The 25,970-nt window shown below is 53.6% G+C and overlaps 1 protein-coding gene across 1 annotated transcript in view; it reads left to right on the plus strand.

Annotated features, from left to right (window-relative positions):
• Positions 1 to 25,970, plus strand: part of sycp1 (synaptonemal complex protein 1) — a 755,262-nt gene that overhangs the window by 529,823 nt on the left and 199,469 nt on the right. The window contains exon 22 of the mRNA XM_072479793.1: positions 25,879 to 25,941. Within this exon, the coding sequence (XP_072335894.1) occupies positions 25,879 to 25,941 (63 nt within the window). The remainder of the gene's footprint in view (positions 1 to 25,878; positions 25,942 to 25,970) is intronic.

Genomic DNA, 25,970 nt, shown 5'->3' on the forward strand with positions numbered 1-25,970 from the left:
ATGTGGTAGTACCAGGTATTAAGGTACCTAAGAGGTGGATGACCATTGGTTAGACCGAGGAGTCTACCATTGGCTGTTGTACATACCTCCGCCCTGAGAGGCGGAGTATAAGAATCGGTGCCGTCCCAGCAGCCTTCACTTTCTGTATCGAAGCTGCTGGGGAAGAGTTCTAGCAGATTAAAGCCTTCAGTTATGGAATCACGCCGTCTTGAGTGTAATTGATTGCGCATCAATTTAATCTGCTACAACTTCAGTTGGAAGGATGGATCTCCGCATCAAACCGGAGTGCCTCCAGCTCAGCCCCCACGCGGATAACTCTGCTGCTATTTTTAAACACTGACAGGCGTGCTTTAAGGGCTACCTCAACACGGCCGTAGGCACCCCCACGGAAGGACAGAACATGCATCTCCTGCGCTCCCGGGTCAGCCCTGGGATCTACCCCCTTATCGAGGAGGCGGAGAACTATGCTGCCGCTATCGAACTGCTGGAAGGACATTACATCCGCCCGGTAAACCAGGTCTACGCTCGTCACCTGCTTGCGACTAGGCGGCAAAGCCCCGAGGAAACGTTGGAAGATTTCTACCGGGCGCTACTGGTGCTGGGTCAAAACTGTGGCTGCCCGCGAGTTTCGGGGAGTGAGCACATGAAACTTTTAATCAGGGATGCTTTCATTGCAGGTATGACCTCCCCCAATATCCGCCGAAGGATCCTAGAAAGGGACACTCTGGGACTTACAGAGGCACGGGCCCTGGCAGGGTCCACGGACGTTGCCTATAAAAACGCGCTGTCCTTTGACCCGATCGCGCGGCGGCCCCCTAGGCTGCGTGGCACCCCGCAACGACAGTCCCTCAGACCTGACCCCGCAAGCCTGCGCGGCGATACGGCCCGCTAACCCCGCCGGACCCCGCTGTTTCTTCTGCGGGCAGGCGAATCATCCCGGCCCGCGCTGCCCGGCCCGCACCGCCACCTGCAAAGGGTGCGGCAAGAAGGGCCACTATGTGGGGGTCTGCCAGGCCCGCGCCGTGGCCGCGGTCTCCAGCGACTATGGACCGCCGCGGCAACCCTCCCTTCAGGCCCCGACCGGCCAGCGCTCACCGCCCCCCACCCTATCCTAATGCCAAGTGCGACCCACGGGTGCGGCCATCTTGCCCCCTAGACTCCACGCTGGACGGGTGGGCGCCGCCATTTTGTCCATCACCGACGCTATCTTCTTCATCCCCGGACACCATGTGCGACCCATGGGTGACGCCATCTTGGATGGGGCCCCATGCCCCCGGCCCGGTCGACTACACGCTGACCGATCAGAACGCGCAGCTGCTTCATCTGGCCTCGGTAACACTGCACTAAAGTCGACCTCGGACACTCACAACGGCTACAACGACGGTCCTCATCAACGGCCACAAGACGTCGTGCCTGATTGACTCTGGGAGCACGGAAAGCTTTGTTCACCCCGACATGATAAGGCGCTGTTCACTTGTAACCCACCCTGTAAATCAACGGATCTCCCTGGCCTCCGGGTCACACTCGGTGGAGATACAGGGGTTCTGCCTAGCGAACCTCACTGTCCAAGGTAGGAAATTCAACTATTTCCGCCTGTACATCCTGCCGCACCTCTGCGCGGCTACCCTCCTGGGGATGGATTTCCAATGCCATTTGCAAAGCCTGACTTTTAAATTCGGCAACCCTATACCTCCCCTTACTGTCTGCGGCCTCGCGACCCTTAAGGTCGACCCGCCTTCCCTGTTTGCGAACCTCACCCCGGATTGCAAACCCGTCGCCATCAGAAGCAGACGGTAGAGTGCCCAAGACTGGACCTTCATCAGGTCCGAGGTCCAAAGGCTGTTGGGGGAAGGGGCATCGAAGCGAGCAACAGTCCCTGGAGAGCTCAAGTAGTGGTGGTAAAGACCAGAGAGAAGCATAGGATGGTCATCGACTACAGCCAGACCATCAACAGGTTTACGCAGCTGGATGCGTACCCTCTACCCCGTATAGCCGACCTGGTAAACAGGATCGCACAATACAAGGTCTTCTCCACGGTGGACCTCTAGTCCGCCTACCACCAGCTACCCCTCCGCACTAATGACCGCAAGTACACTGCCTTCGAAGCAGAGGGCGGCTCTATCAATTTTTAAGAGTTCCCTTTGGTGTCACTAATGGGGTCTCGGTCTTCCAGCGAAAGATGGACCGAATGGTTGACCGGTACGGCTTACGCGCAACGTTCCCGTATCTGGATAACGTCACCATCTGCGGCCATGACCAGCAGGACCATGACACCAACCTCCGCAAATTCCTCCAGACCGCGAAAATCCTTAATCTGACATACAATAAGGATAAATGCTGTTTAGCACCGACCGTCTAGCCATTCTAGGCTACGTCGTGCGAAGTGGAGTCATAGGCCCCGACCCTGAGCGCATGCGCCCCCTCATGGAGTTCCCCCTCCCTCACTGCCCCAAGGCCCTGAAGCGCTGCCTCGGGATCTTCAGCTATTATGCACAGTGCGTCCCCAATTACGCAGACAAAGCCCGACCCCTGATCCAGTCCACAATCTTCCCCCTGTCGACGGAGGCCCGCCAGGCCTTCAGCCGCATCAAAGCAGACATTGCTAAGGCCACAATGCGCACCATCGACGAGTCCCTCCCCTTCCAGGTCGAGAGCGATGCGCCCGACGTTGCTCTGGCGGCCACCCTAAATCAAGCGGGCAGGCCTGTGGCTTTCTTCTCCCGTACCCTCCATGCTTCCGAAATTCGCCACTCCTCGGTCGAAAAGGAGGCCCAGGCCATAGTAGAAGCTGTGCGACACTGGAGGCATTATCTGGCCGGCAGGAGATTCACTCTCCTCACAGACCAACGGTCGGTTGCCTTCATTGTTCGATAATGCACAGTGGGGCAAGATTAAGAATGACAAGATCTTGCGCTGGAGGATAGAACTCTCCACCTTCAATTACGAGATCTTGCACCGTCCAGGGAAGCTAAACGAGCCTCCTGATGCCCTGTCCCGCGGCACATGTGCCACCGCACAAGTGGACCGCCTCCGATCCCTCCACGAGGACCTTTGCCACCCGGGGGTCACATGCTTTTTCCATTTTATCAAGGCCCGCAACCTGCCCTACTCCATCGAGGAGGTCAGGACAGTGACCAGGGACTGCCAAATCTGCGCGGAGTGCAAACCGCACTTCTACTGGCCAGAGAGGGCGCACCTGATAAAGGCTTCCCGTCCCTTTGAACGCCTCAACATGGACTTCAAAGGCCCCCTCCCTTCCACCAACCGCAACACGTACTTCCTTAACGTGATTGACGAATACTCCCGGTTCCCATTCGCCATCCCCTGCCCAGACATGACCATAACCACCGTCATCAAGGCCCTCCAGGGTATCTTTACACTGTTCGGATTCCCCGCATATATACACAGTGATAGGGGGTCCTCCTTTATGAGCGACGAACTGCGTCAATTCCTGCTCAGCAAATGCATCGCCTCGAGCAGGACGACAACCCCCGGGGAAACGGGCAGGTAGAGAGGGAGAACGGAATGGTCGGGAAGACCGCCCTGCTGGCCCTACGGTCCAGGAATCTCCCAGTCTCCCGCTGGCAGGAAGTCCTCCTGGTGGCCCTCCACGCCATCCGGTCGCTGCTCTGTACGACCACAAATCAGACACCTCACGAACGTCTCCTTGTTTTCCCCAGGATGTCCTCCTCCGGGACCTCGCTCCCAACCTGGCTAGCGACACCCGGACCCATCCTGCTTCGGAAACATGTGAGGGCGCACAAGTCGGACCCATTGGTCGAGAGGGTCCACCTGCTGCACGCCAACCCCCAGTACTCCTGTGTAGCGTTGCCTGACGGCCGGCAGCACACAGTCTCCCTTCGGGACCTGGCGCCCGCCGGAGCCCCACACGCACCCGAACCATTGCCCCCACCCCCACCCTCCCCACAGCACCTAACTGGAGGGTCAGTACTCCCGCCGCTCCTGCCTAGGCCCGACCACACACCGACGCCCCCTACAGGCGCTTTCCCCCCCCCCCTCAACCTTTTGCCCCAACAGCGCCGCCTAGGGGTGACGAAGCTTCCAGGGGGGACGACATCACGCTCCCGGAGTCGCAACCGCCGGGACCCCCATCAGAATCACCGCCGAGGCCCAGCTGCTCCAGAAGGACGACCAGACCACCCGATCGACTGATTGCTGCACTATGAACACTTTGTAAATACCCTCAACATCACGGTACCTCCATACCTGGTCATACCATGCGAAAGGCGACTATTAACGCTGGCCACCACCCCCGCCAGGCTCTTTTTTAGCAGGGGGTGAATATGGTATCAGGTATTGCGGTACCTAAGAGGTGGATGACCATTGGTTAGACCCAGGAGTCTACCATTGGCTGTTGTACAAAGCTCCGCCCTGAGAGGCGGCGTATAAGAACCGGTGCCATCCCAGCAGCCTTCACTTTCTGTATCGAAGCTGTTGGGGAAAAGGTTCTAGCAGATTAAAGCCTTCAGTTATGGAATCACTTCGTCTTGAGTGTAATTGATTGCGCATCACCCCACTGTCACCAGACTCCTAAATGACCCTCTTATGGACTGATCTCATTAACACTACACCCTGTATGCTTCATCCGATGCCAGTGCTTATGTAGTTCCATTGTATATGTTGTGTTGCCCTATTATGTATTTTCTTTTATTCCCTTTTCTTCCCATGTACTTAATGATCTGTTGAGCTGCTCGCAGAAATATACTTTTCACTGTACCTCGATACACATGACAATAAACAAATCCAATCCAATCCAATCCAAGACATAGGAGCAGAATTAGGCCACTCGGCTCATGGAGTCTGCTCTGCCATTCAATCATGGCTGATATTTTCTCTTCCCCATTCTCTTGCCTTCTCCCCATAACCCCGATCCCCTTATTAATCAAGAACTTATCTATCTCTGTCTTAAAGGCACTCAGTGATTTGGCCTCCACCGTCTTTGGCGGCAAAGAGTTCCACAGATTTACCACACTCTGGCTGAAGAAATTCCTCCTCATCTCTGTTTTAAAGGATTGTCCTTTTAGTCTGAGAAGGTGTTCTCTGGTTCTAGTTTTTCCTACAAGTGGAAACATCCTTTCCACGTCCACTCTATCCAGGCCTCGCAGTATCCTGTAAGTTACACTAAGATCCCCCCCTTATCCTTCTAAACTCCAACGAGTACAGACCCAGAGTCCTCAAACGTTCCTCATAGGACAAGTTCTTCATTCCAGGGATCATTCTTGTGAACCTCCTATGGACCCTTTCCAAGGCCAGCACATCCTTCCTTAGATACGGGGCCCAAAACTGCTCACAATACTCCAAATGGGGTCTGACCAGATCCTTATACAGCCTCAGAAGTACATCCCTGGTCTTGTATTCTAGCTCTCTTGACATGAATGCCTACATTGCATTTGCCTTCTTAACTGCCGACTGAACCTGCACGTCAACTTTCAGAAAATCGCGAACAAGGACTCCCAAGTCCCTTTGTGCTACTGATTTCCTAAGTATTTCCCCATTTAGAAAATAGTCTATGCCTAAATTCCTCCTTCCAAAGTGCATGACCTCACACTTTTCCACATTGTATTTCATTTTCCACTTCACTGGCCACTCTCCTCGCTTGTCCAAATCCTTCTGCAGCCCCCTTGCTTCCTCAATACTACATGTCCCTCTACAGATCTTTGTATCATCTGCAAACTTAGCAACAGTGCCTTCAGTTCCTTCTTCCAGATCAATGTGTATTGTGAAAAGTTGTGGTCCCAGCACAGACCCCTGAGGCACACCACTAGTCACCAGCTGCCATCCTGAAAAAGTCCCTTTTGTCCCCACTGTCTGCCTTCTGCCAGTTGGCTTACACTGCTTCGAACCATGCCAGCATCCTCAGTTCCTCAAGAAATAGTGTTGCTCTCAACTTGTTGGATATGCTGCCGGTCTCATCAAATCAAATTCAGAATTTTATCCAGACCCAATACTATCTAAAGTGAAGCATATGGCCCTCCATGGATGGCACTTTGACAGGTTGCACCAATTCAAGCCGTTCCAGCTCAGCAAAAACAAACTGAGCTGTGAGGACTGTGTGTTACTGTGGGGATGTAGAGTGGTGATTCCTGGCCCAGCAAAGATGAATGATGCTACAGAAGTCGCACAATTCTCACCAAGGTCAGAACAAAATGAAAATGCTTGCCAGAAGTTATGTTTGGTGGTCAGTTTTTTGATAAGGATATCGAACATCTGGACAGGAATTGTGATCAATGCCAGTCGCAACAAATCCCACCACCTTTGGCTCACTTGCATCCATGGAAGTGGCTTGGCTGACCCTGGGGATGGTTGGATTTCGCAGGTCCTTTATAGGGACTATGATCTTAATTATTATTGAAGCGACTTCTGATGGCAGCCAGCGGTTGCACAATAGGTAATAGGTGGCTCACATCTAAGGACTTCGGTGAAGGTCATTTTACCCCACCAAACGGGCACCAAAAGGACAGAAAATTCCCCGAACCAACTCTCCTATCAACCACAGTGCCAGCCAGAATGCCGAGGAACCAACAACCCAGCCGTAAAAGCAGCAAAAGTGAGGAGAGGGAAATCTCAGTCTCGGAGAAGGGAATCATGGCGGCACAGAACAGACGACGGCCGACCTCTCAGAACTTCAAACCCTGGCGCTGATGGAGAAAATTATTGTTTTTAACCTCCTAGGTCCAGAAACTCAGAGAAGCAATGAAGGAAGACCTCATAGCAGCTGTGGGGGTGGCAGTCGAGGCCGCGACGGCCCCCATGAAGAAGGATATGGACAAAATGGAGCGACAGCTTGAGACCTAAGAGGTAACAAAGCGAGGCCATGGACCAGGAGACCAGATTGCAGCACTCAAAGCCGAGGTGACAAGGTGGTCAGGACTCAGAAAGGGCTAAGAGGTCGACGACCAGGAGAATAGATTGCGTCGGCAAAACCTGCGGGTCATGAGGCTGCCGGAGAGCACGGAAGGAAGGAATCCCATGGAGTGTGTAGCAGCGATGCTCAGGAAGCTGGTTGGTGAGGAGGGCTTTGCCAAGCCCCTACAGGTAGACAGCGCGCGCACAGGGCGCTGCAGCAGCGGCCCAAGGAGGGGGAACCATTGCGGGCAATGATTGTAAGGCTCCACAGATACCAAGACAAAAAGCAGACCCTGAGATGAATGAAGATAGAATTGAATTGAATTCCTACAGTGCAGAAGAGGCCACTTGGCCCATCAAGTCTGCACCTATCCTTTGAACGACCACAGGCCCAATCCTCCGTCTATTCCTGCAACCCCACCCTAAGGGCAATTTAGCATGGCCAATCCACCTAACCTGCACATCTTTGGACTGTGGTAGGAAACCAGAGCACCCAGAGGAAACCCACACAGACACGGGGAGAATGTGTAAACATCACACAGACAAGTTACCCGACGTTGGAATCGAACCTGGGTCCCTGGTGCTGTGAGGCATCAGTGCTAACACTGTGCCACCGTGCTGCCCCCCAAAAATACGAACGCATGCAAGTGGGAAGGACATTGGCGCAGACCTGGCTAAATGCCAGGCAGAATTTAATGGCGCCAAATCCACACTATTCAAGAGCAAGGTGCTCCGCCAAACTATGGATCACCTACCAGGGTAAGGAGTACTACTTTGACTCCGTGGAGGAGGCCAACAAATTTGTTCAGAAAAATGAACTGGCGAAACAGCAGTAAAACAGCAGTAAAAGGCAATGGCTTTAACAAAGGCTTTAAGGATTTGAAAGGGGCAGGAGCAAACACATCAGGGGCCGTTGGGGAGTGGTTGGGGAGAGAATTAGACTGGGTTAAGAAGAGGAAATCCGATCGTCCGGGAGAGCCATTACACTAGTGAACCGGCTGGTGTACTGAGGTACAGAGGGGAGGACATTGGCATACCTCCCAGGAGGGAGGGAGCGCCTCGCAAAGAGGGGGAAAAGTCAAAGGAGGAAGGGGGGAACAAGAATGGAGAGCACACGGGAAGGAAAGGCCAACGGGGGGTTGGAGGATAGAACGCTGGTTATAACAGGTCACATGAAAAAGTGGAAGTAGACGGTGGCCATTTTGAATGGCCCGAGAGCGAGGGCAGGTCTGGGCAAATAGTGCCAGGCCCACAGGGTGAGTATGGCTGACCCCATGACGGGGGATGCGGAAACGTGCAAAGCCTCAACGGGCTGATGAAAAGATCCAGAGTCTTTGCCCACCTCGAAAGCCTTTCTACAAGAGACACACCTAAGAGAGAGGGACCGATTTTGGATAAGGAATGGCTGGGTGGGACAAACATTTCAGGTGTGCCGCGACATGAGGGCAAGGGAGGTGGCCATCCTAGTTAACAGCACAGTAGACTTCACGACGGCTAAGGTAGTGACAAACCCAGGGGGGCAATTTGTTATGGTAGTGGAACTCTGGAAGGGGCCCCAGTAGTTCTGGTAAATTTATATGCCCCAAATTGGGATGAAGCGGAGTTCATCAAGGAAACAATGGCCGAAATCCATGACCTAGATACCCACCAACTCATCATGTGGGAGGGGACTTTAATTGCGTGCAAGATCCATAAAATGGGCAGATCCATCCCCAGGATGGCAGCAACAATAACAGTTATGACACAAGAGTTAAACGTCTTTAAGGAGCAGATTGGGGGGCGGGGCGGGGGATGGGGGGGGGGCGGGGGGGGTGGGTGAGGGGAGTGGACCCATGGAGGTTCAATCACCCAAGGCAAGAATAATTCTCTAAGGTGCACAAGGCTTACTCGCACATAGACTTTTTTATTGTCGGAAATATGGTGCTGCTAGGAGCAGTGAGGGCGGAATACTCAGCAATAATGATCTCCGACCATGTGCCACATTATAGGGAGAGAGGCCGGGCCCCCCATGGAGACTGGATATAGCCCTCCTCGCCGATAAGGAATTCTGTGAAAAATAATAGCTTATAGGGCTCTTAGGGACAAGAAGGAAAAGGCGGCTGATCGACTCCATACTGAAGGTGGATCGGTATTACTCCACGACTCCAGCCGTGGAACTGCCGCAGAGAGGAAAAAGCTACAGATGGAATTTGATCTGCTCTCCACAGAGAAAGCAGTCCACCAGCTCTGCCAGTCACGGGAGGGTCTTTTATGAACATGGAGACAAGGCTAACCGCATGTTGGCGCACCAACTAAGGAAGCAAGTTGTTGCGAAAGAATTAGTACAAGTCAGGGACAGAAACAGTTAGAACATAGAACATACAGTGTAGAAGAAGGCCATTCGGCCCATCGAGTCTGCATCGACCCACTTAAGCCCTCACTTCCACCCTATCACCGTAATCGTAATTAGAGTGGGTTTGTCATGGGCAGACAGCTAACAGCGAACATCAGACACCTGCTGAATGACCACCCGGGGTGGCGACACCTGAAGTGGTCGACTCCCCGAATGCCGAGAAAGCCTTTGATCGAGTAGAATGGAGCTATCTCATGGAGGTGCATGAACAGTTTGTGTTTGGATCAGGGTTCACCATGTGGGTGAAACTCCTGCATAACGCACCCATGACGAGCATGCAGAAGAACACCACCAGCTCCCAGTACATTCTGCTCCAAAGAGGTGCTGTTATCCCCGCTCCTGTTCACACTGACAAATGAGCCACTGGCCATCACTCTTAGATCTGCAAGTGGTGGAAGGGTATTCGGAGTGGGGCCAGGAAGCACACAGTTTCACTCTACGCGGATGATCTGCTCCTCTACATGTCGAACCACCTGGCCAGCATGGGAAGGATAATGAAATTTCTTAGATAGTTGGGGCTCATTCCCGCTCTTGGTAGTGGGAAGGGTGCAGACAATCAAAATTAAAGTGCTTCCCAGGATCCTCTTCATACTTAGATTGCTCCTGATCTTCATCCCCAAATCCTTCTTCACCAGAGTCGATAGACTAATTAGTGCCTTCATCGGGGGGTGGGGGGATCCCTAGGGTACAGAAGTGGGGGGATCCCTAGGTTTCAGAGAGGGTGACACTTGGGAGAACTGGCTCAGCCAAATCTTTTAATTTATCACTGGGCAGCAAACACAGAGGGTGACGGGGTATCTGAGAGAGCCGGAGGCAGACTGTGTCCAAATGGAGGACGCCTCCTGTACGGGGATGTCTCTCCTGGCCCTGGCCACCACCTCAGTCCCAGCCCAACCCCACACGACACATACACACTGAAGGAGCCTCGTGGTAGTGGCCACAATACAGACCTGAGGTCTCACATGGACCGGCAGCGCCTCTCATTCGCGGACCTGCCGGACCGGGCATGCCGTCGAAGACTCCAGCTGAGCAGAGGGACCTTACAGCGTGTCTGCCAGTTCATGGTGCACCAGGCACCCCGGGAGAATGGGGGAGGTCACCTGCTCTCAGTAACCATCAGAGTGACGGTCGCCCTGAACCTCTATGCCACGGGCTCCTTCCAGGTGTCGGGTGGGGACACGTCGGGGATATCACAGAGCTCGATGCACATGGATCACAGAGCTCAGAGGCCCTGTATGCCCAGTCGGCACAATACATCTAACTGAATATGGACCGGGCCTGGGCAGCAGGTTAGCCGCCATCGCCGTGGTGCCCTAGGTCCAGGGGGTGAATGACAAGATGCGTATCGTCCTACGAGCGCCTGAAGATGACAGGCCGCTCTACACAAAGCGAAAGGGGTTCCACTCGATGAACGGGTAGCACAGTGGGTAGCGCAGTTGTTTCACAGCTTCAGGGTCCCAGGGTCGATTCCGTCTTGGGTTACTGTGCAGAGTCTGCACGTTCTCTCTACGTGGGTTTCCTTCGGAAGCTCCGGTTTTCTCCCACAGTCCAAAGATGTGCAGGTTAGGTGGATTGGCCATGCTAAATTGCCCTTAGTATCCAAAAAGGTTGGGTAGGGTTACAGGGAGAGGGTAGAGGTGTGAGCTTGGGTGGGGTGCTCTTTCCAAGGGCCGGTGCAGATTTGATGGGCTGAATGGCCTCCTTCTGCATTGTAAATAATTCTATGGTGTGTGACCATGAGCTGCGCATCATACACGTCTGCGCTCAATACCCAGGCAGTGTGCATGACGCCGTCATCCTGGCACACTCGACGATTCCCGGCCTCTTCAAGGTGCACCCCCAGCTGGGGTTTGGCGTCTGAACGATGGGTTATCTGCTGTGGTCGTGGCTGATGACACCTATCCGGAGGCCGCAGACCAATGTGGAGACCCATTACAACGACACCCATGCCGTGACTAGGAGCGTGGTCGAGCGGTGCTTCAGCCTCCTGAAGATGCGGTTCAGGTGGCTGGACCGTTCTGGAAGGACCCTCCAGAATGACTCTGGGAGGATCCTCCAGAATGACTCTGGGAGAGCCGCACACATCGTGGTGACCTGCTGCGTCCTCCACAACACCGAGCAGCAGAGGGGTGACGAAGAGGATATGGGGGTGAGCGAGGATGGACAGGACACCGCATCCCACCTCCACAGACCTCAGCCGCGGCCAGACCAGATCAGCCCATCCCTCACACCCTTCTGACAGACCGCCGAGGGCCGAGACGGGGTGTAACATTGTGCACAGGTGTTTAATGTGGAAGGATATTTACAGAAACGTGTCCTAGCCCCAAACACTAAACCCGTGCCAACTTAACTGGTGTCTACTTTTCTGGCCTTACGGGCCCCAACGCTACATCCAGGTGATTCACCAGATGGTACATCAGGAGTGGAGGCTCCTGTGTGATTCCCGCCCTGCGACCTAGATCCCCTTTGGCGGCCATCGTCTGGGACATCCAAGCCTGGATGGGCCCATCTGTTGCTCAGGTGACGTGGTCCCATGCTGTTCTGCCCGCTACCTAGCAGATGCACCAGTGATAGGAGAGGAATGGAATCCGAGATGCTGCGGGAGTCTCCGGCACGTGAACCATCACATTCTCCTCCCTCGGGGCGCCCGATGGCCCCCGGGTTACTCCATGGGACAGGGTGCATTTCAGAAGCTCGAAACCCATCTCGATGGCAACTCGACCCTCGGCTGCCCACCGACCGTCCGCCCCCTTGGGAGTTCCTATCTTCACCTGTTGTACCGGCGCATCTGTGTGGTGAGCACCAGAGTGTGTCCCAAGAACCTCTTCACTAAAGAGCTGAGTGTCTCTGGGATGGTGGAGGCAGCTGTTACGGAAATTCCGTGTCATCCTCAAACTTGAGCTCCGTGGTGTTCTGGATCTTGGGTGTATGGCTCCCTTCCGTGTCGGTAACGTCCTCATCGCTGCTCGGCATCGGGGCCATGGCTCTGCCTGTGCCTGTGGGCAGGGATGGGGTTCACCAAAAGGACCCGTTGCATCCTGCAAGGGGAGGACAAGTTATCCATGGCTGATGAGGGATGTCAAGGACAGCATAAAGGCTAAAGAAAAAGCATGCAAAGTGGCGAGCATTAGTGGGAAACCAGAGGATTGGAAGCCTTTAAAAGCAAGCAGAGGACAACTAAATAAGCAATAAGGGGGGAGAATATGAAATAAGAGTGCAAGCGAGCTAGTAAAATAAAGGAAGATAGGAAGAGACTTTTTCAATATCTAAAGGGTAAGAGAGAGGCAAAAGTAGACATTGGACTACTGGAAAATGTGGCTGCAGAAGTAATAATGGGAAACAAAGAAATGGCAAGACGACCTGGATAGTTACTTTGCATCAGTCTTCACAGTGGAAGACACCAGTGGGATGCCAGAGCTCCAGGAGAACCAGGGGGCAGAGGTGAGTGCAGTGACCATTAATAAGGAGAAGATTCTGGGGAAACTGAAAGGTCTGAAGGTGGATAAGCCACCTGGACCGGATGGACTACACCCCAGGGCCCTAAAAGAGATAACTGAGGAAATCATGGAGGCATGAGTGATGATCATTCAGGAATCACTGGAGGCAGGAAGGGTCCCAGGGGATTGAAAGGTGGCTAATGTAACACCACTGTTTAAGAAGGGAGGGAGGCAGAAGGCGGGAAATTATAGGCCGGTTAACCTGACTTCGGTCATTGGTAAGATTTTAGAGCCTGTCATTAAAGATGAGATCGCGAAGCACTTGGAAGTGCATGGTAAAATAGGACCGAGTCAGCACGGCTTTTTCAAAGGGAGGTCGTGTCTGACAAATCTGATAGAGTTCTTTGAGGAGGTAACAAAGAAGTTAGGCAAAGGAGAACCAGTAGACATGATTTATTTAGATTTCTAGAAGGCTTTTAACAAGTTGCCGCATAGGAGACTGTTAAATAAATTAAAAGCCCATGGTGTTAAAAGTCCTGGCATGGATATAGGATTGGCTGACTGGCAGAAGGCAGAGATTGGGGATAAAGGGGTATTTTTCACGATGGCAGCCGGTGACTAGCAGTGTGCCGCAGGGGTCTGTGCTGGGACCACAACTTTTCACAATATACATTAATGATCTGGAAGAAGGTACTGAAGGCACTGTTGCTAAGTTTGCAGATAGTACAAAGATTTGTAGGGGGAAAGGTAGTATTGAGGAAGCAAGGGGCTGCAGAAGGACTTGGACAAGCTAGGAGAGTGGGCAATGAAGTGGCAAATGAAATACAATGTGGAAAAATGTGAGGTTATGCACTTTGGAAGGAGGAATTTCGGTGTAGACTATTTTCTAAATGGAGAAATGCTTCGGAAATCCGAAGCACAAAGGGACTTGGGAGTCCTTGTTCACGATTCTCTTAAGGTTAATGTGCAGGTTCGCTCGGCAGTTAAGAAGGCAAATGCAATGTTAGCATTCATGTCAAGAGCGCTAGAATACAAGACCAGGGATGTACTTCTGAGGCTGTAAAAGGATCTTGTCAGACCCCATTTGAAGTACTGTGAGCAGTTTTGGGCCCCGTATCTAAGGAAGGATGTGCTGGCCTTGGAAAGGGTCCAGAGGAGGTTCACAAGAATGATTCCTGGAATGAAGAACTTATCCTATGAGGAACGTTTGAGGACTCTGGGTCTGTACTAGTTAGAGTTTAGAAGGATGAGAGGGGATCTGATTGAAACTTACAAGATACTGCAAGGCCTGGATAGAGTGGATGTGGAGAGGATGTATCCACTTGTAGGAAAAACTAGAACCAGAGGACACCATTTCAGACTATAGGGACGGATCTTTAAAACAGAGATGAGGATGAATTTCTTCAGCCAGAGGGTGGTGAATCTGTGGAACTCTTTAGCGCAGAAGGCTGTTAAAGCCAATTCACTGAGTGTCTTTAAGACAGAGATAGATAGGATGTGGAGATAGAAAGGTTCATGATTAATAAGAGGATCAGGGGTTATGGGGAGAAGGCAAGAGAATGGGGCTGAGAAAATATTGTTATGGGCCAGGGTTTAGAGAACCCCAAAGTGTATCATGGAGTTCACCTGACCCACAACTTTTAATAGATTGTGGTTATGGGGGAATACAGGGGCTTACTCTGCTGGTGTGATGCACCAGAGATCCACAGTACTTTTAAATTAAAACAATGTTTATTTATGAAACCAGTTAACACTTTATAAACCCACAGTAAACATCTTAACAACTATCAACACCAGTCCTCCCCACAGATACAATATTCTATAAGTAAACCCTCATCTTTCCTTATTAACATCCATAAGACAAAAGACCCTTTTTAACACAGAGATCAGGGGCGGGATTCTCCGACCTCCCGCCGGGCTGGAGAATCGCCGGGGGGGGGGGGGGGTGCGGGGTGAATCCCGCCCCTACGCCGGCTGCCGGATTCTCCAGTGCCAGTTTTTCGACGGGGGCGTGAATCGCGCCGCGCTGGTCGGGGGCCGTTGGCAACGGCCCCCCTGGCGATTCTACGGCCCGCAATGGGCCGAGTGGCCGCCCGTTTTCGGTGGGTCCCGCCGGCGTGATATACACCAGGTCCGTACCGGCGGGACCTTGCTCTGCTGGCGGCCTGCGGTGGCCTCGGGGGGGGGGGGGTGCGGGGGGATCTGGCCCCATGGGGAGAACCCCCACGGTGGTCTGGCCCGCAATCTGAGACCACCGATCCGCGGGTGGGCCTGTACCGTTGGGGCAGTCTTTCCCTCTGCGCTGGCCGGTGTAACGGTCCGCCATGGCCGGCGTGGAAAAGAACCCCCCTGTGCATGCGCTGGGATGACGCCAGAACACGCTGGCGCTCCTGCGCATGCGCCAACTCGCACCGGCCGGCGGAGGCCCTTCGGCGCCGGTTGGCGCAGCTCCAAGCCCTTCGGCGCTGGCTGGGCTGGCGCCAACCCCGCCACCGCTGGCCTAGCCCCTGAAGATGCGGAGATCCGGGCAGCCCGACTCCGGAGCGGTTCACGCACTCCTCGGCGCCGGTATCGGCCGCCCTGCGGGTTAGGGGAAAATCCCGCCCCAGGTTTAAATTCACTCCTGAGAGCAGTTATCATTTTGAAATCACCAATTGGTCTGGAGACAGGCTTTAGTTTGCAGAGAGAGATCCTTATACAGCTCCTTGTTCTGCCTGCAGCTATGCAACTCTCAAAACGAAACAAAAACACACCCTGTAGCAAACAGCCTAAAACAAAAGTAAAGGAGACTGACAGCCCAGCTCCACCCACACTCTGATATCACTGATAAACACCCGTTTCGAAAGGTACATTCACTACATCTATTTTTATAAACACCAATTTCTTAAAGGTACTCTCACATGACAATATCAGCAGTGATTGAATGGCAGAGCAGACTCGATAGGCCGAGTGGCCTAATTCTTCTCCTATGTCTTATGGCCTTATGCCATCTGGGACATGTGAGAGATTGCCGGACCCGTCCAGGCTCGGTCGCTCCAGAGGACGACCGCCAAAGTGGACGTAGGTCACAGGGCGGGAATCGCGGCAGGCCATCTCCATCCCTGATGCACTGCCTGGAGAACCACCGAGATGGATTGTTAGGGCAGTAACGCCAGAAAATTAGACACTAGTTAAGTTGGCACGGGTGCAGCGCATCGGACACAAACCTGTAGAAACATGCTCACCTGTACAGAATAAACGGCTATTCACAAACGTTCCAACCTGCACAGGTGCTCTGTCAGAAGGGTGTGTGGGTAGGGCTGCAGAGGCACCCTGGGAGGAGGGGTGGGGAGTGGAGTTGGACGGCTACTTGAGTTGGGCAGGGGCCAGGGCCCCCAGATCAGCCACCGCACATTGCCCCGGGACTGACCCCCTTCCCTATCTTCCCTTCCCCGGACTCCATCCCCACTTCAATCACTACAAGGTTTCAATGGGACCTGATGATGGAATGGCCAGCTCACTTGAAGGGATCACCCAGATGTACGGCAGAAAGTGCTGCTGTGGGCAAGAGTCAGACATTGTTGAACGATGCAGAATACCAGAGCTCATCGCAGAGCGCGTCATCATCATCTTCCATCCCAAGGACCAGACCCACTGAAACTGCCAACCCAGGACGCGCACCCTGTAGTCAGGTTGGTACGAATCATGGCAGGGTTTTGGGTGGGGGTGGGGTGGTGTTGTGCAGGGAGGATGGACATGGGAGGGTGTCGGGGAACCAGGAGGCATTATAGCGTCCCGCACGCGGCAGTCCAGGTGCACAAAAGCAACCTCCTGTGACTGCCCGGGCCGCATGCCCTTCCCAATCTGGCCCATTGCGGCCACCCCACGCTGTCAGGAAACCCGCGGGTGTGGTAACGCTGCCAGTGAAGCGGAGGATCCCGCTGATGAAATGGAGAATCCTGGTGCAGATTTAAAGGTAAACATTAACAAACTGTTTATTAATAAAAAGGAAATATAATGAACATATTAGGAAATAACAGGATAATGGTCTACCAGACTACCTAATCCCAAGTCCCCGTCCCATCTACCCAGACACACACAAGGTAAGGGTTTGCGGGGATAAAAAGAAAATGGGGGTTAAAGGTTAGGTTTGAGATGAGTCTTCACCGCTGAGGTTGCAGCCTCCAGGAAGTAGGTTCATGCAAGCGATTCAGGTTGGCGCAATTCTGTCCTTCGACCACCAGATGGCGTTTCATCTAAGAATTCCAGGTCCATTTTCGGTGAGCGGAGTTGGTCTGGGGTGTTCTGAAAAGTGCAGTTCTTGTGCTGGCCACCAGATGGTGTTTACATGGGATGCTCAGATCAATGCACATCTACCTTTCTACCACCATGATGTGGAGATGCCGGCGTTGGACTGGGGTGAGCACAGTACGAAGTCTTACAACACCAGGTTAAAGTCCAACAGGTTTGTTTCGATGTCACTAGCTTTCGGAGCGCTGCTCCTTCCTCAGATGAATGAAGAGGTCTGTTCCAGCCTCTGCAACAGCCTCAGTACTCAACACCGACAACTGCCAATCTCCAGACGCAATTCTGCAACTCATCTGCTTCATTCTGGATCACAACGTCTTCACCTTCGACAACAAGTTCTTCATCCAGACGCACAGAACAGCCATGGGGACCAAATTCGCACCCCAATATGCCAACATCTTCATGCACAAGTTTGAACAGGACCTACTCACCGCACAGGACCTTCAACCGATGTTATACACCAGATACATCAATGACATTTTTTTCCTTTGGACCCACGGCGAAGAATCATTGAAACGACTACACAATGACATCAATAAGTTCCATCCAACCATCAGACTCACCATGGACTACTCTCCAAAATCAGTTGCATTCTTGGACACACTTGTCTCCATCAAGGACGGTCACCTCAGCACTTCGCTTTACCGCAAACCCATGGATAACTTCATGATGCTCCACTTCTCCAGCTTCCACCCTAAACACATTAAAGAAGCCATCCCCTATGGACAAGCGCTCCGTATACACAGGATCTGCTCAGACGAGGAGGAGCGTAACAGACATCTACAGACGTTGAAAGATGTCCTCGTACGAACGGGATATGGCACTCGACTCATCGATCGACAGTTCCAACGCGCCACAGCGAAAAACCAGACCGACCTCCTCAGAAGACAAACATGGGACACATCCGACAGAATACCCTTCGTCGTCCAGTACTTCCCCGGAGCGGAGAAACTACGTCATCTTCTTCACAGCCTTCAACACGTCATTGATGACGATGAACATCTTGCCAAGGTCATCCCCACACCCCCACTACTTGCCTTCAAACAACCGCGCAACCTCAAACGAACCATTGTTTGCAGCAAACTACCCAGTCTTCAGAACAGTGACCTCGACACCACACAACCCTGTCATGGCAATCTCTCAAGACGTGCCAGATCATCGACATGGATACCACTATTACACGTGAGAACACCACCCACCAGGTACGCGGTACATACTCGTGCGACTCGGCCAACGTTGTCTACCTCATACGCTGCAGGAAAGGATGTCCCGAAGCATGGTACATTGGCGAGACCATGCAGACGCTGCGACAACGAATGAACGGACATCGCGCAACAATCACCAGGCAGGAATGTTCCCTTCCAGTCGGGGAACACTTCAGCAGTCAAGGGCATTCAGCCTCTGATCTCCGGGTAAGCGTTCTCCAAGGCGGCCTTCAGGACCCGCGACAACGCAGAATCGCCGAGCAGAAACTTATAGCCAAGTTCCGCACACATGAGTGCGGCCTCAACAGGGACCTGGGATTCATGTCGCATTACATTCATCCCCCACCATCTGGCCTGCGAAATCCTACCAACTGTCCTGGCTTGATACAATTCACACCTCTTTAACCTGGGGTTACCCCATCTCTGGATCTGTAAAGATTTAATCACCTGCTAATGCTTGCATTCCTAGCATTGTTTGGCATCTTTGAATTTGTCTATATATGTGTTTCTGGAACAGACCTCTTCATTCACCTGAGGAAGGAGCAGCGCTCCGAAAGCTAGTGACATCGAAACAAACCTGTTGGACTTTAACCTGGTGTTGTAAGACTTCGTACTGTTTCTACCACCAGAGGGAGCTTTTGTTCCCTGTGAAAACAATACAGCCCTGGGGCTGGATTCCCCGATCCCCGAAATCACGTTCGATGACGTGGCGGAGAATCCCCGATGACGCTGAAATTGTGGATGGTGCTGCTTTTGTGATGTGCCGCCCCCTGAGCCGAGCTGGCGACCCTCCTGGATGCCGTGAAGAAGAGGGGAGCTACCCTGTATCCCAGGAGGCTGCCAGCTGCTGCTGGTCGCCATGCCTGGATGTAGGTGGCAGAGACTATCATCGCCATGGGAACACTGTCCAGACCGGTCTGTACAACCTCCTCAGGCCGACCAAGGTGAGTAGGCAGCACTGTGCCCCTGGGACCAACCCCCACCTCATGCATCTTTTACCTCCCCCCCCCCCCCCCCCGCAATAATCATAATCATTATTATTGTCGTCACAAGTAGGCTTCCATTAACACTGCAAGTTACTGTGAAAATCCCCTAGCCGCCACACTAAGGCGCCTGTTCAGGTATACTGAGGGAGAATTCAGAATGTCCAATTCACCTAACAAGCACGTCTTTTGGGACTTGTTTAAGTAAACCTTGAAGGAGCACCCGGAAGAAACCCATGCAAAGATGGGGATAACGTGTAACCTCCCCTCAGAATTTGACCCAAGCCGGGAATTGAACCCGGGTTTGTGTCGCTGTGAAGAAACCGTGCTAACCAGTGTACTACCGTGCCGCTCATACCGTACCATCCGCCCCACCAGAAGGGTGGCCGAACCCCTATCCTGCACCGCATGCCAGCATCTATACTGGCCGCATTGCCGGGTGCCCTGGCCACTGAAGCCCAGCTACCCACTCCCTGGGCTGCATGCATCGGACTGTCTAATACTGCATTGGCTGTCTCCCCCACACCAGGAGAGGCCACCTATAACCGCCGGAGGTGGGAGAGAACTGGAGGGGAACCACCGGACCTGTGGCCTTTCACCCCGGCAGAGCAGCGGGCCGTGGACGTGGGTCCGAGGGAGGGGAAGTTCCTGGGGTGGAGATCGGCCGTGGGCGAGAAAGTGAGACTCTGCTGAATTGTGATTCCCCGTGCCATGTGTGTCAACCTCCTCCAACACCACCTTCTCACCATCCTTAACCCCACACCACCCTCAGCCCCACACTACACTCATCCCCATACCGTATCCCAACTCCCACCCTTCCGACCCACAGTCTAACCATGCAGCTTGTCTTGTGTCTTACAGGAGCTGTTGGTGCCCCTCGCCCCACCACAGCCGGTGCCACAGTCTCTGTGCCGAGCAGCAAGGGCGGAACCGACACAGAGTTGACCCATATGTCTGAGACCCAGGAAACCCAGGAACTCGAGTCCAAGGATGACACGGATTTCCCATCACAGCTGTCTCCAACAGCCTCCACCATCCCAGAGACACTCACCTCGGTTGGGCACTGTAGTGAAGAGGCTCCTGCTTGGGACTATCTCCATGTGCATCACACAGATGCTCCAATACATCATGTTGAGGTAGGAACTCCTGACGGGGTGGACGCTCGGAAGGTGGGCCGACCCCAGGCCGACTCCAGACGCGTTCCGGGCTTCTGGCACAGACAGTCCCATCTACTGAAGAGATGCAGTCGCAGAGCCAGGGACTACATGAGGGATTGTCGGCGAGCATCCAGTACTTTCAGGCGTAGGTGGAGGAGTCCAACTGCATGCAGGAGCAGGAGGTGGTGCCGACCATGAGCGCCACCCAGGCCAACACCGGATGGGTGGCGTCCGCAGTGGAGGCCTTGTGGGCGAGGGGTTTGGCTACGGATCAGCATGTCTAACTAAGGCCTGGGGCAAATTGTGCAAGCGGTGGCAGAGGCCCAGGACAGGACTGCCCAGTCACAGGCAGCCATGTGCCAGAGTCACCTCTTCGTTGCAGCAGCGCTCCTGAGTTTGGCGCAGTCACCGAGGGCCATGGCTGTGAGTGTCGGCGGCATTGCCCAGGTGCTGGCCAACATGGCAGTGACACAGAGGGAGGTGGCCCAATCCCAAAGGGAGATGACGCAGGCACTGGCTGATGTGACACAGACCCAGAACGCTGTGGCACAGTCGTAGCATGATATGCCACAGTCCCAGCCTGAGGTGGTCCAATCCTTGTGCTCCATCGTCGCGAGCATGCAGAACCGAGGCGAGAGCAGGCCTCCTGGACTGGTACGGCCAGATGGTGGGTGAGCATCAGGGAATAGCTCCGCTCGCACCTCCAGCCCATGGAGTAGCCCTGGGCCATTGGGCACCCCGAAAGAGGAGGAGGTGATGGGGTCCGTCCCAGGATGAAGCCACCTTACACACTGCCTGAGTATCAGGCGCAGGCGTGCATGATGCTTATCTGATGGTCACATATCAGCTGCAAATTCATTGAGTGGAGCCCTTTTCTGTTAGTAAAGATTGGCCTGTCATCTGCAGGTACTCATAGGGCGACATCCATCCCATTGATTACCCCCTGTACCTGGGGCATAGCAGCGAACCATCTGCTCTGGAATCGTGATGGGCTTGGTCCACATTGAAATGGATGTATTGTGCCCACTGGGAATCTAGGGCCTCCATGACGGCGCAGATGCATCTGCGAAACGAGCTCTGTGAGATCTCGGACAAATCCCCACTCGGCGTCTGGAAGGACCCCATGGTATAAACGTTCAGGGCGTCCATCACCTTGACTTCCACCGGGAACGTGTGTCCTCCCCCATACCCCTACAGTGCCAGGTGTGCCATCAGATATGTCTCACTGTCCCCCTTCGACAGCACGTCCAGTCCGTCTATGACAGGCCTGTTGGGTGGCCAGCTCTCCATTCCGAGCGGCTGCCCCCTGTTGTACTGCTGCACTCTCCGCTACTGCACCCTCAGCTGTGCATCCCCCAGGCTGCGCCGACTAGGAGGAAGGACACCATTGTTGGTTGTATTCCGATATCTACTGTCTGCGGGGAGTGAAAGACTGACATGTTAGAAAGGAACGTATCCCCGTGCCCAACTGGGTCTAACAGGCTATATGGTGCTCCCAGTTGGCACTGTGGACTCTTCCCTCCCATGTCCCCCCCTCCCCCATTTCCGCACCCACGGAATTCCCAGCAGGGGAATCATCGGCTGGCACTGCCCATGCCAGCGGTTGTCTTCACACCCCCTGTCCGGCACCCCCCTATAGGGGCTACTGTGGACGTTGCTCTTGGGTGGGCCATGTGATGCCCCGCCGGCATGTGGCAGCCGGTTGCGGGAGTTATGGCGGAGGGTGGGGTGCGGTGGTGGTGGGGTGGAGAATGCGGACTGCGGTTTGGAGGTTGTGGGATGGGGGCTGGGGTGCGGCGGGTGGGAGAGTGGGGGCGGGGGTGAGAGCACCAATCAGCCAGTGAAATTCTGCAGAACCAGGGGCCAAGGTGGGTGGTCAGTGGGGTGCGTAGCAAGATGGCTGCCTTGCAGGCCGCGGCAATGGCGATCCATGCCTGGGCATCACCCCAGTCCTGGCCTGGCAGCCCATGTCATGCCTCTCTGTGTCCTACCTCCTCTCTCTCCCTCACCAACCATGGAGTCAGTTTCATAATTTTTAAAAGCTCAGTGCACCCCTCCATTGGGAATTCGCCCCAGTGGAGGCGGAGAATCGCGGAGACCCCAGACAAAACTGGGTCGGGCCCGCTACTGAAATGCCAATGGTGTTTACTGTACATACATTTTGGATGAAGATGTGCACAATGTGCATCTCATGGTCGTACACCAGCTGTTAATTCATGGAGTGGTAACCCTTTTGGTTTGTGAATCCCAGCCCCTCATGCGCCTGTGCTCGTAGGGTGACATGCGTCTCATCGATCACCCCCTGGATCTGGGGCATCCCTATGATGGCGGCGGGTCTCACTGACCGGGAAACGTGGTGGGCTCAGTCAACATTGAACCTGATATATTGTGCCACCCGAGCACCTAGGGCATCAGTTATGGCACGGATGCACCTGTGTGCCGAGATCTGTGAGATCCCAGACAGGTCCCACACAGCGCCTGGAAGGAATCCGTGGCGAAAGGGTTCAGGGTGGCCGACACCTTGACGGCCACCGGGCGCGGATGTCCTCCCACATATCCCCGCAGTTCCAGCTGCGCCATTATGCGGCAGATATGCCGTATGGTCTCCCTCATGTCAGCTCAGGTCTTCGGTGACATGCTCGGTCCAGCAGGTCCTCGAAGGGCAGGCGCTGCCAGTACACATGGAGCTTAATGCAGCGTCTCCTTCCCACCTCCTCCTCGGCCTGTTGAACAGCCGGCTCTCCATCCTCACTGGACGGCTCCTATTCTTCTGCGGCAAGCTGTGCTACTGAAATGGCCCTCCTTGAGCAGCTCCTTCTTGTACAGCATCAATGCATCTGCCAGGGCTGTGGCGGCAAGGCAGATGCCAACCATTCCTGGTTGGATACTGAAATCTATTGAGTGCAGGGGATGAAAGTCATACATGTGAGCATGGTGCGTACTCCCGTGCCCAACCAGGTCCAATGGACTACACGGTGGCCCCTGCCTCCAACCCCCCCCCCCCCCACCCCCCAACCCTCCATCTCCTCTCCCGTTTCCACATCGAACCCGGCCAGTGTTGCTCTGAGCAATCACAAGCCACAGTGGATGGTCAGTGGGTTGCCCATCCATCAAGATGGTTGCCTTGCAGACCACAGCAATGGCAGTCTGTGCTTGGACACCACGGTCCCGGGGGGGGCCACCCCAACCCATGGCCTATCCCCTGGTCACCCCTCGCTACTCCCCCCGGGCCTGGCAGATGCCGCCCCCAGCCAGCACTGGACCGTCAGCCCACAGTCACACCTCTGGGACCATGTCTATTCCTCTTTCTCCCTCAGCACCTACAGCTCCTGTTTTCCGATTTTATAGAGCATAAGTGAACCGCTCCGTCAGTATTTTCGCGAAGGCGGAGCATTACGGGAGACACAGAGATTCTTGGGCAGGCCCATTAATGATATGCTAATGATATGCCAATGTTATTTACTATGCAATTTGCATGCCCACACAGGCTTGCAGCAGAGAATGCATGGCACCCGACGATGGCAATCTGCTGGGAGCCTGGCGCCAGTCTCAATTTTCGGCTCACACATGGTCTCCGCCCAATCGCGTTCCGCTATTCCGGCGTTGCTGAACGAAGAATCCTGCTCTATGTTTCCCGCCGGAACTGAATTGCACTAGTTTTACGATCTTACAATCATAAAGAGGGATGCAATTCAGTGTTTCACTCCATGCAAATTTATGTATGGCATTGAATATGAAGGATTCCTGGGGAAATCCTGATATCAGGTGCCATGTAGAGTGGGCAGCCGATAATGGACTCCTGAGATCGGCCACCCCAACTTCTCCACCCGCACCACAAGTCGGCCCTGACCACAATTTGGCCCCGACATGCTCCACACCACAATTCGGCCCCGCAACCCCCATCCTACCAAGTATGGGGATGACCCGTTCCCTGTGTGTGTGGGGGCGCATGTCCCTCTATGACAGGGGCCTATTGGGAAGGGGGGGTTGGGTCAGCCCTGGACTTGGAGTGAGGGGGTCCCAGGCAATTCCGGGGTTTGGGTCTGATTTATGGTGCAGATGGGGACTTGGTAGTCTCTACCATCGTGGCCCAGTTATGGTGGACCTTGCGACGGCCCAAGAGGGCAACCACTGCCCCCTTGGCCCCACTGCAAGGTCCACCACGTCAGGTTCACAATTATAGAGACTGCAGGCGAACCTCGCCCACGTGATTCCTGACCGCGGAGACTGGACAATCTGAGGAGGCCAAAGCATAGGGTGGTGAGCCCGGTCAACTGATGTAAATGGGTCATAATGACTCATTTGCATTTATTTTCCTGGTCCCGCTGCATGGATTTCATGCCGCCAGCAGGGTATCAGAGTACATTGATCCCGATTTTGCCCTGCGCCCGATTCACCATCCCATCGGGGAACATATTCTGGGTGTCCTGGGGATGGAGAATCCCACCCAAGGAATTTCCAATTTAAGATATGGGTGAGTAGGAATATCTTCTCTCAGAGAGGCTTTGAAACTCTCTTCTCCAGAGAACAGTGGAGGCTGGGTCATTGAATAAATTCAAAGCTACGTTGGACAGCTTTTTCATCCACAAGAGTTGTGGGGGCGGGGGGCAGACAGGAAATTCAGACTACAATTAGGTCAACCATGAGTTTATTGGATGGTGAAGCAGACTTGTGGGGTAAATGACCTGTTCCTGTTTATTTCATAGAATTTACAGTGCAGAAGGAGGCCATTCGGCCCATCGAGTCTGCACCGGCGCTTTGAAAGAGCACCCTACCCAAGCCCACACCTCCACCCTATCCCCATAACCCAGTAACCCCACCCAACGCTAAGGGCAATTTTGGACACTAAGGGCAATTTAGCATGGCCAATCCACCTAACCTGCACATCTTTGGACTGTGGGAGGAAACCGGAGCACCCGGAGGAAACCCACGCACACACGGAGAGAACGTGCAGACTCCGCACAGACAGTGACCCAAGCCGGGAATCAAACCTGGGACCCTGGAGCTGTGAAGCAATTGTGCTAACCACAATGCTACTGTGCTGCCCCCTTTTTTAAAATATAGAATTTACAGTGCAGAAGGAGGCCATTCGGCCTATCGAGTCTGCACCAGCTCTTTGAAAGAACACCCTATGCAAGCCCACACTACCACCCTATCCCCATAACCCAGTAACCCCACCCAACACTAAAGGTATTTCGTATGATCTTATTACCTTGTATTGGAGGCCGTTAATGACTGATAATAGCTGTGACAAAGGCAAAATCTAAGTGGAGTGATTCAAACATTGTAGTTCCTGGAGCATTGGATGTGGGATTGGAACAGAAAATCCATTCAGCTACTTCTGCAAGGAAAGGGAAGATGGGACACGGGGTGGTAATTTCCAGCAGCAGTAGTAACAGAAAGACTTATAGCTAAAAATGGATGAAGGTGGTAACTTATCTTCTATTATACTGTTATAAAAAAGTGGCAATTATGCAAAATGAACAAAGTTTTGGATTTAAGAAAAAGGATATTCTCAGTTATCAAAATATTGAAAATTTTCTTTCACAGTCCAAAAATTTACAAAATGAAGTTAAGAAGAAGGAAAAATTAATGAAGACAATGGAGAATAAGGTAAAAGCAGAAAATACTTTTGTGAAGCT

Source organism: Scyliorhinus torazame, chromosome 17 (genome assembly GCF_047496885.1).
Source record: "Scyliorhinus torazame isolate Kashiwa2021f chromosome 17, sScyTor2.1, whole genome shotgun sequence".
Lineage (NCBI taxonomy): Eukaryota > Metazoa > Chordata > Chondrichthyes > Carcharhiniformes > Scyliorhinidae > Scyliorhinus > Scyliorhinus torazame.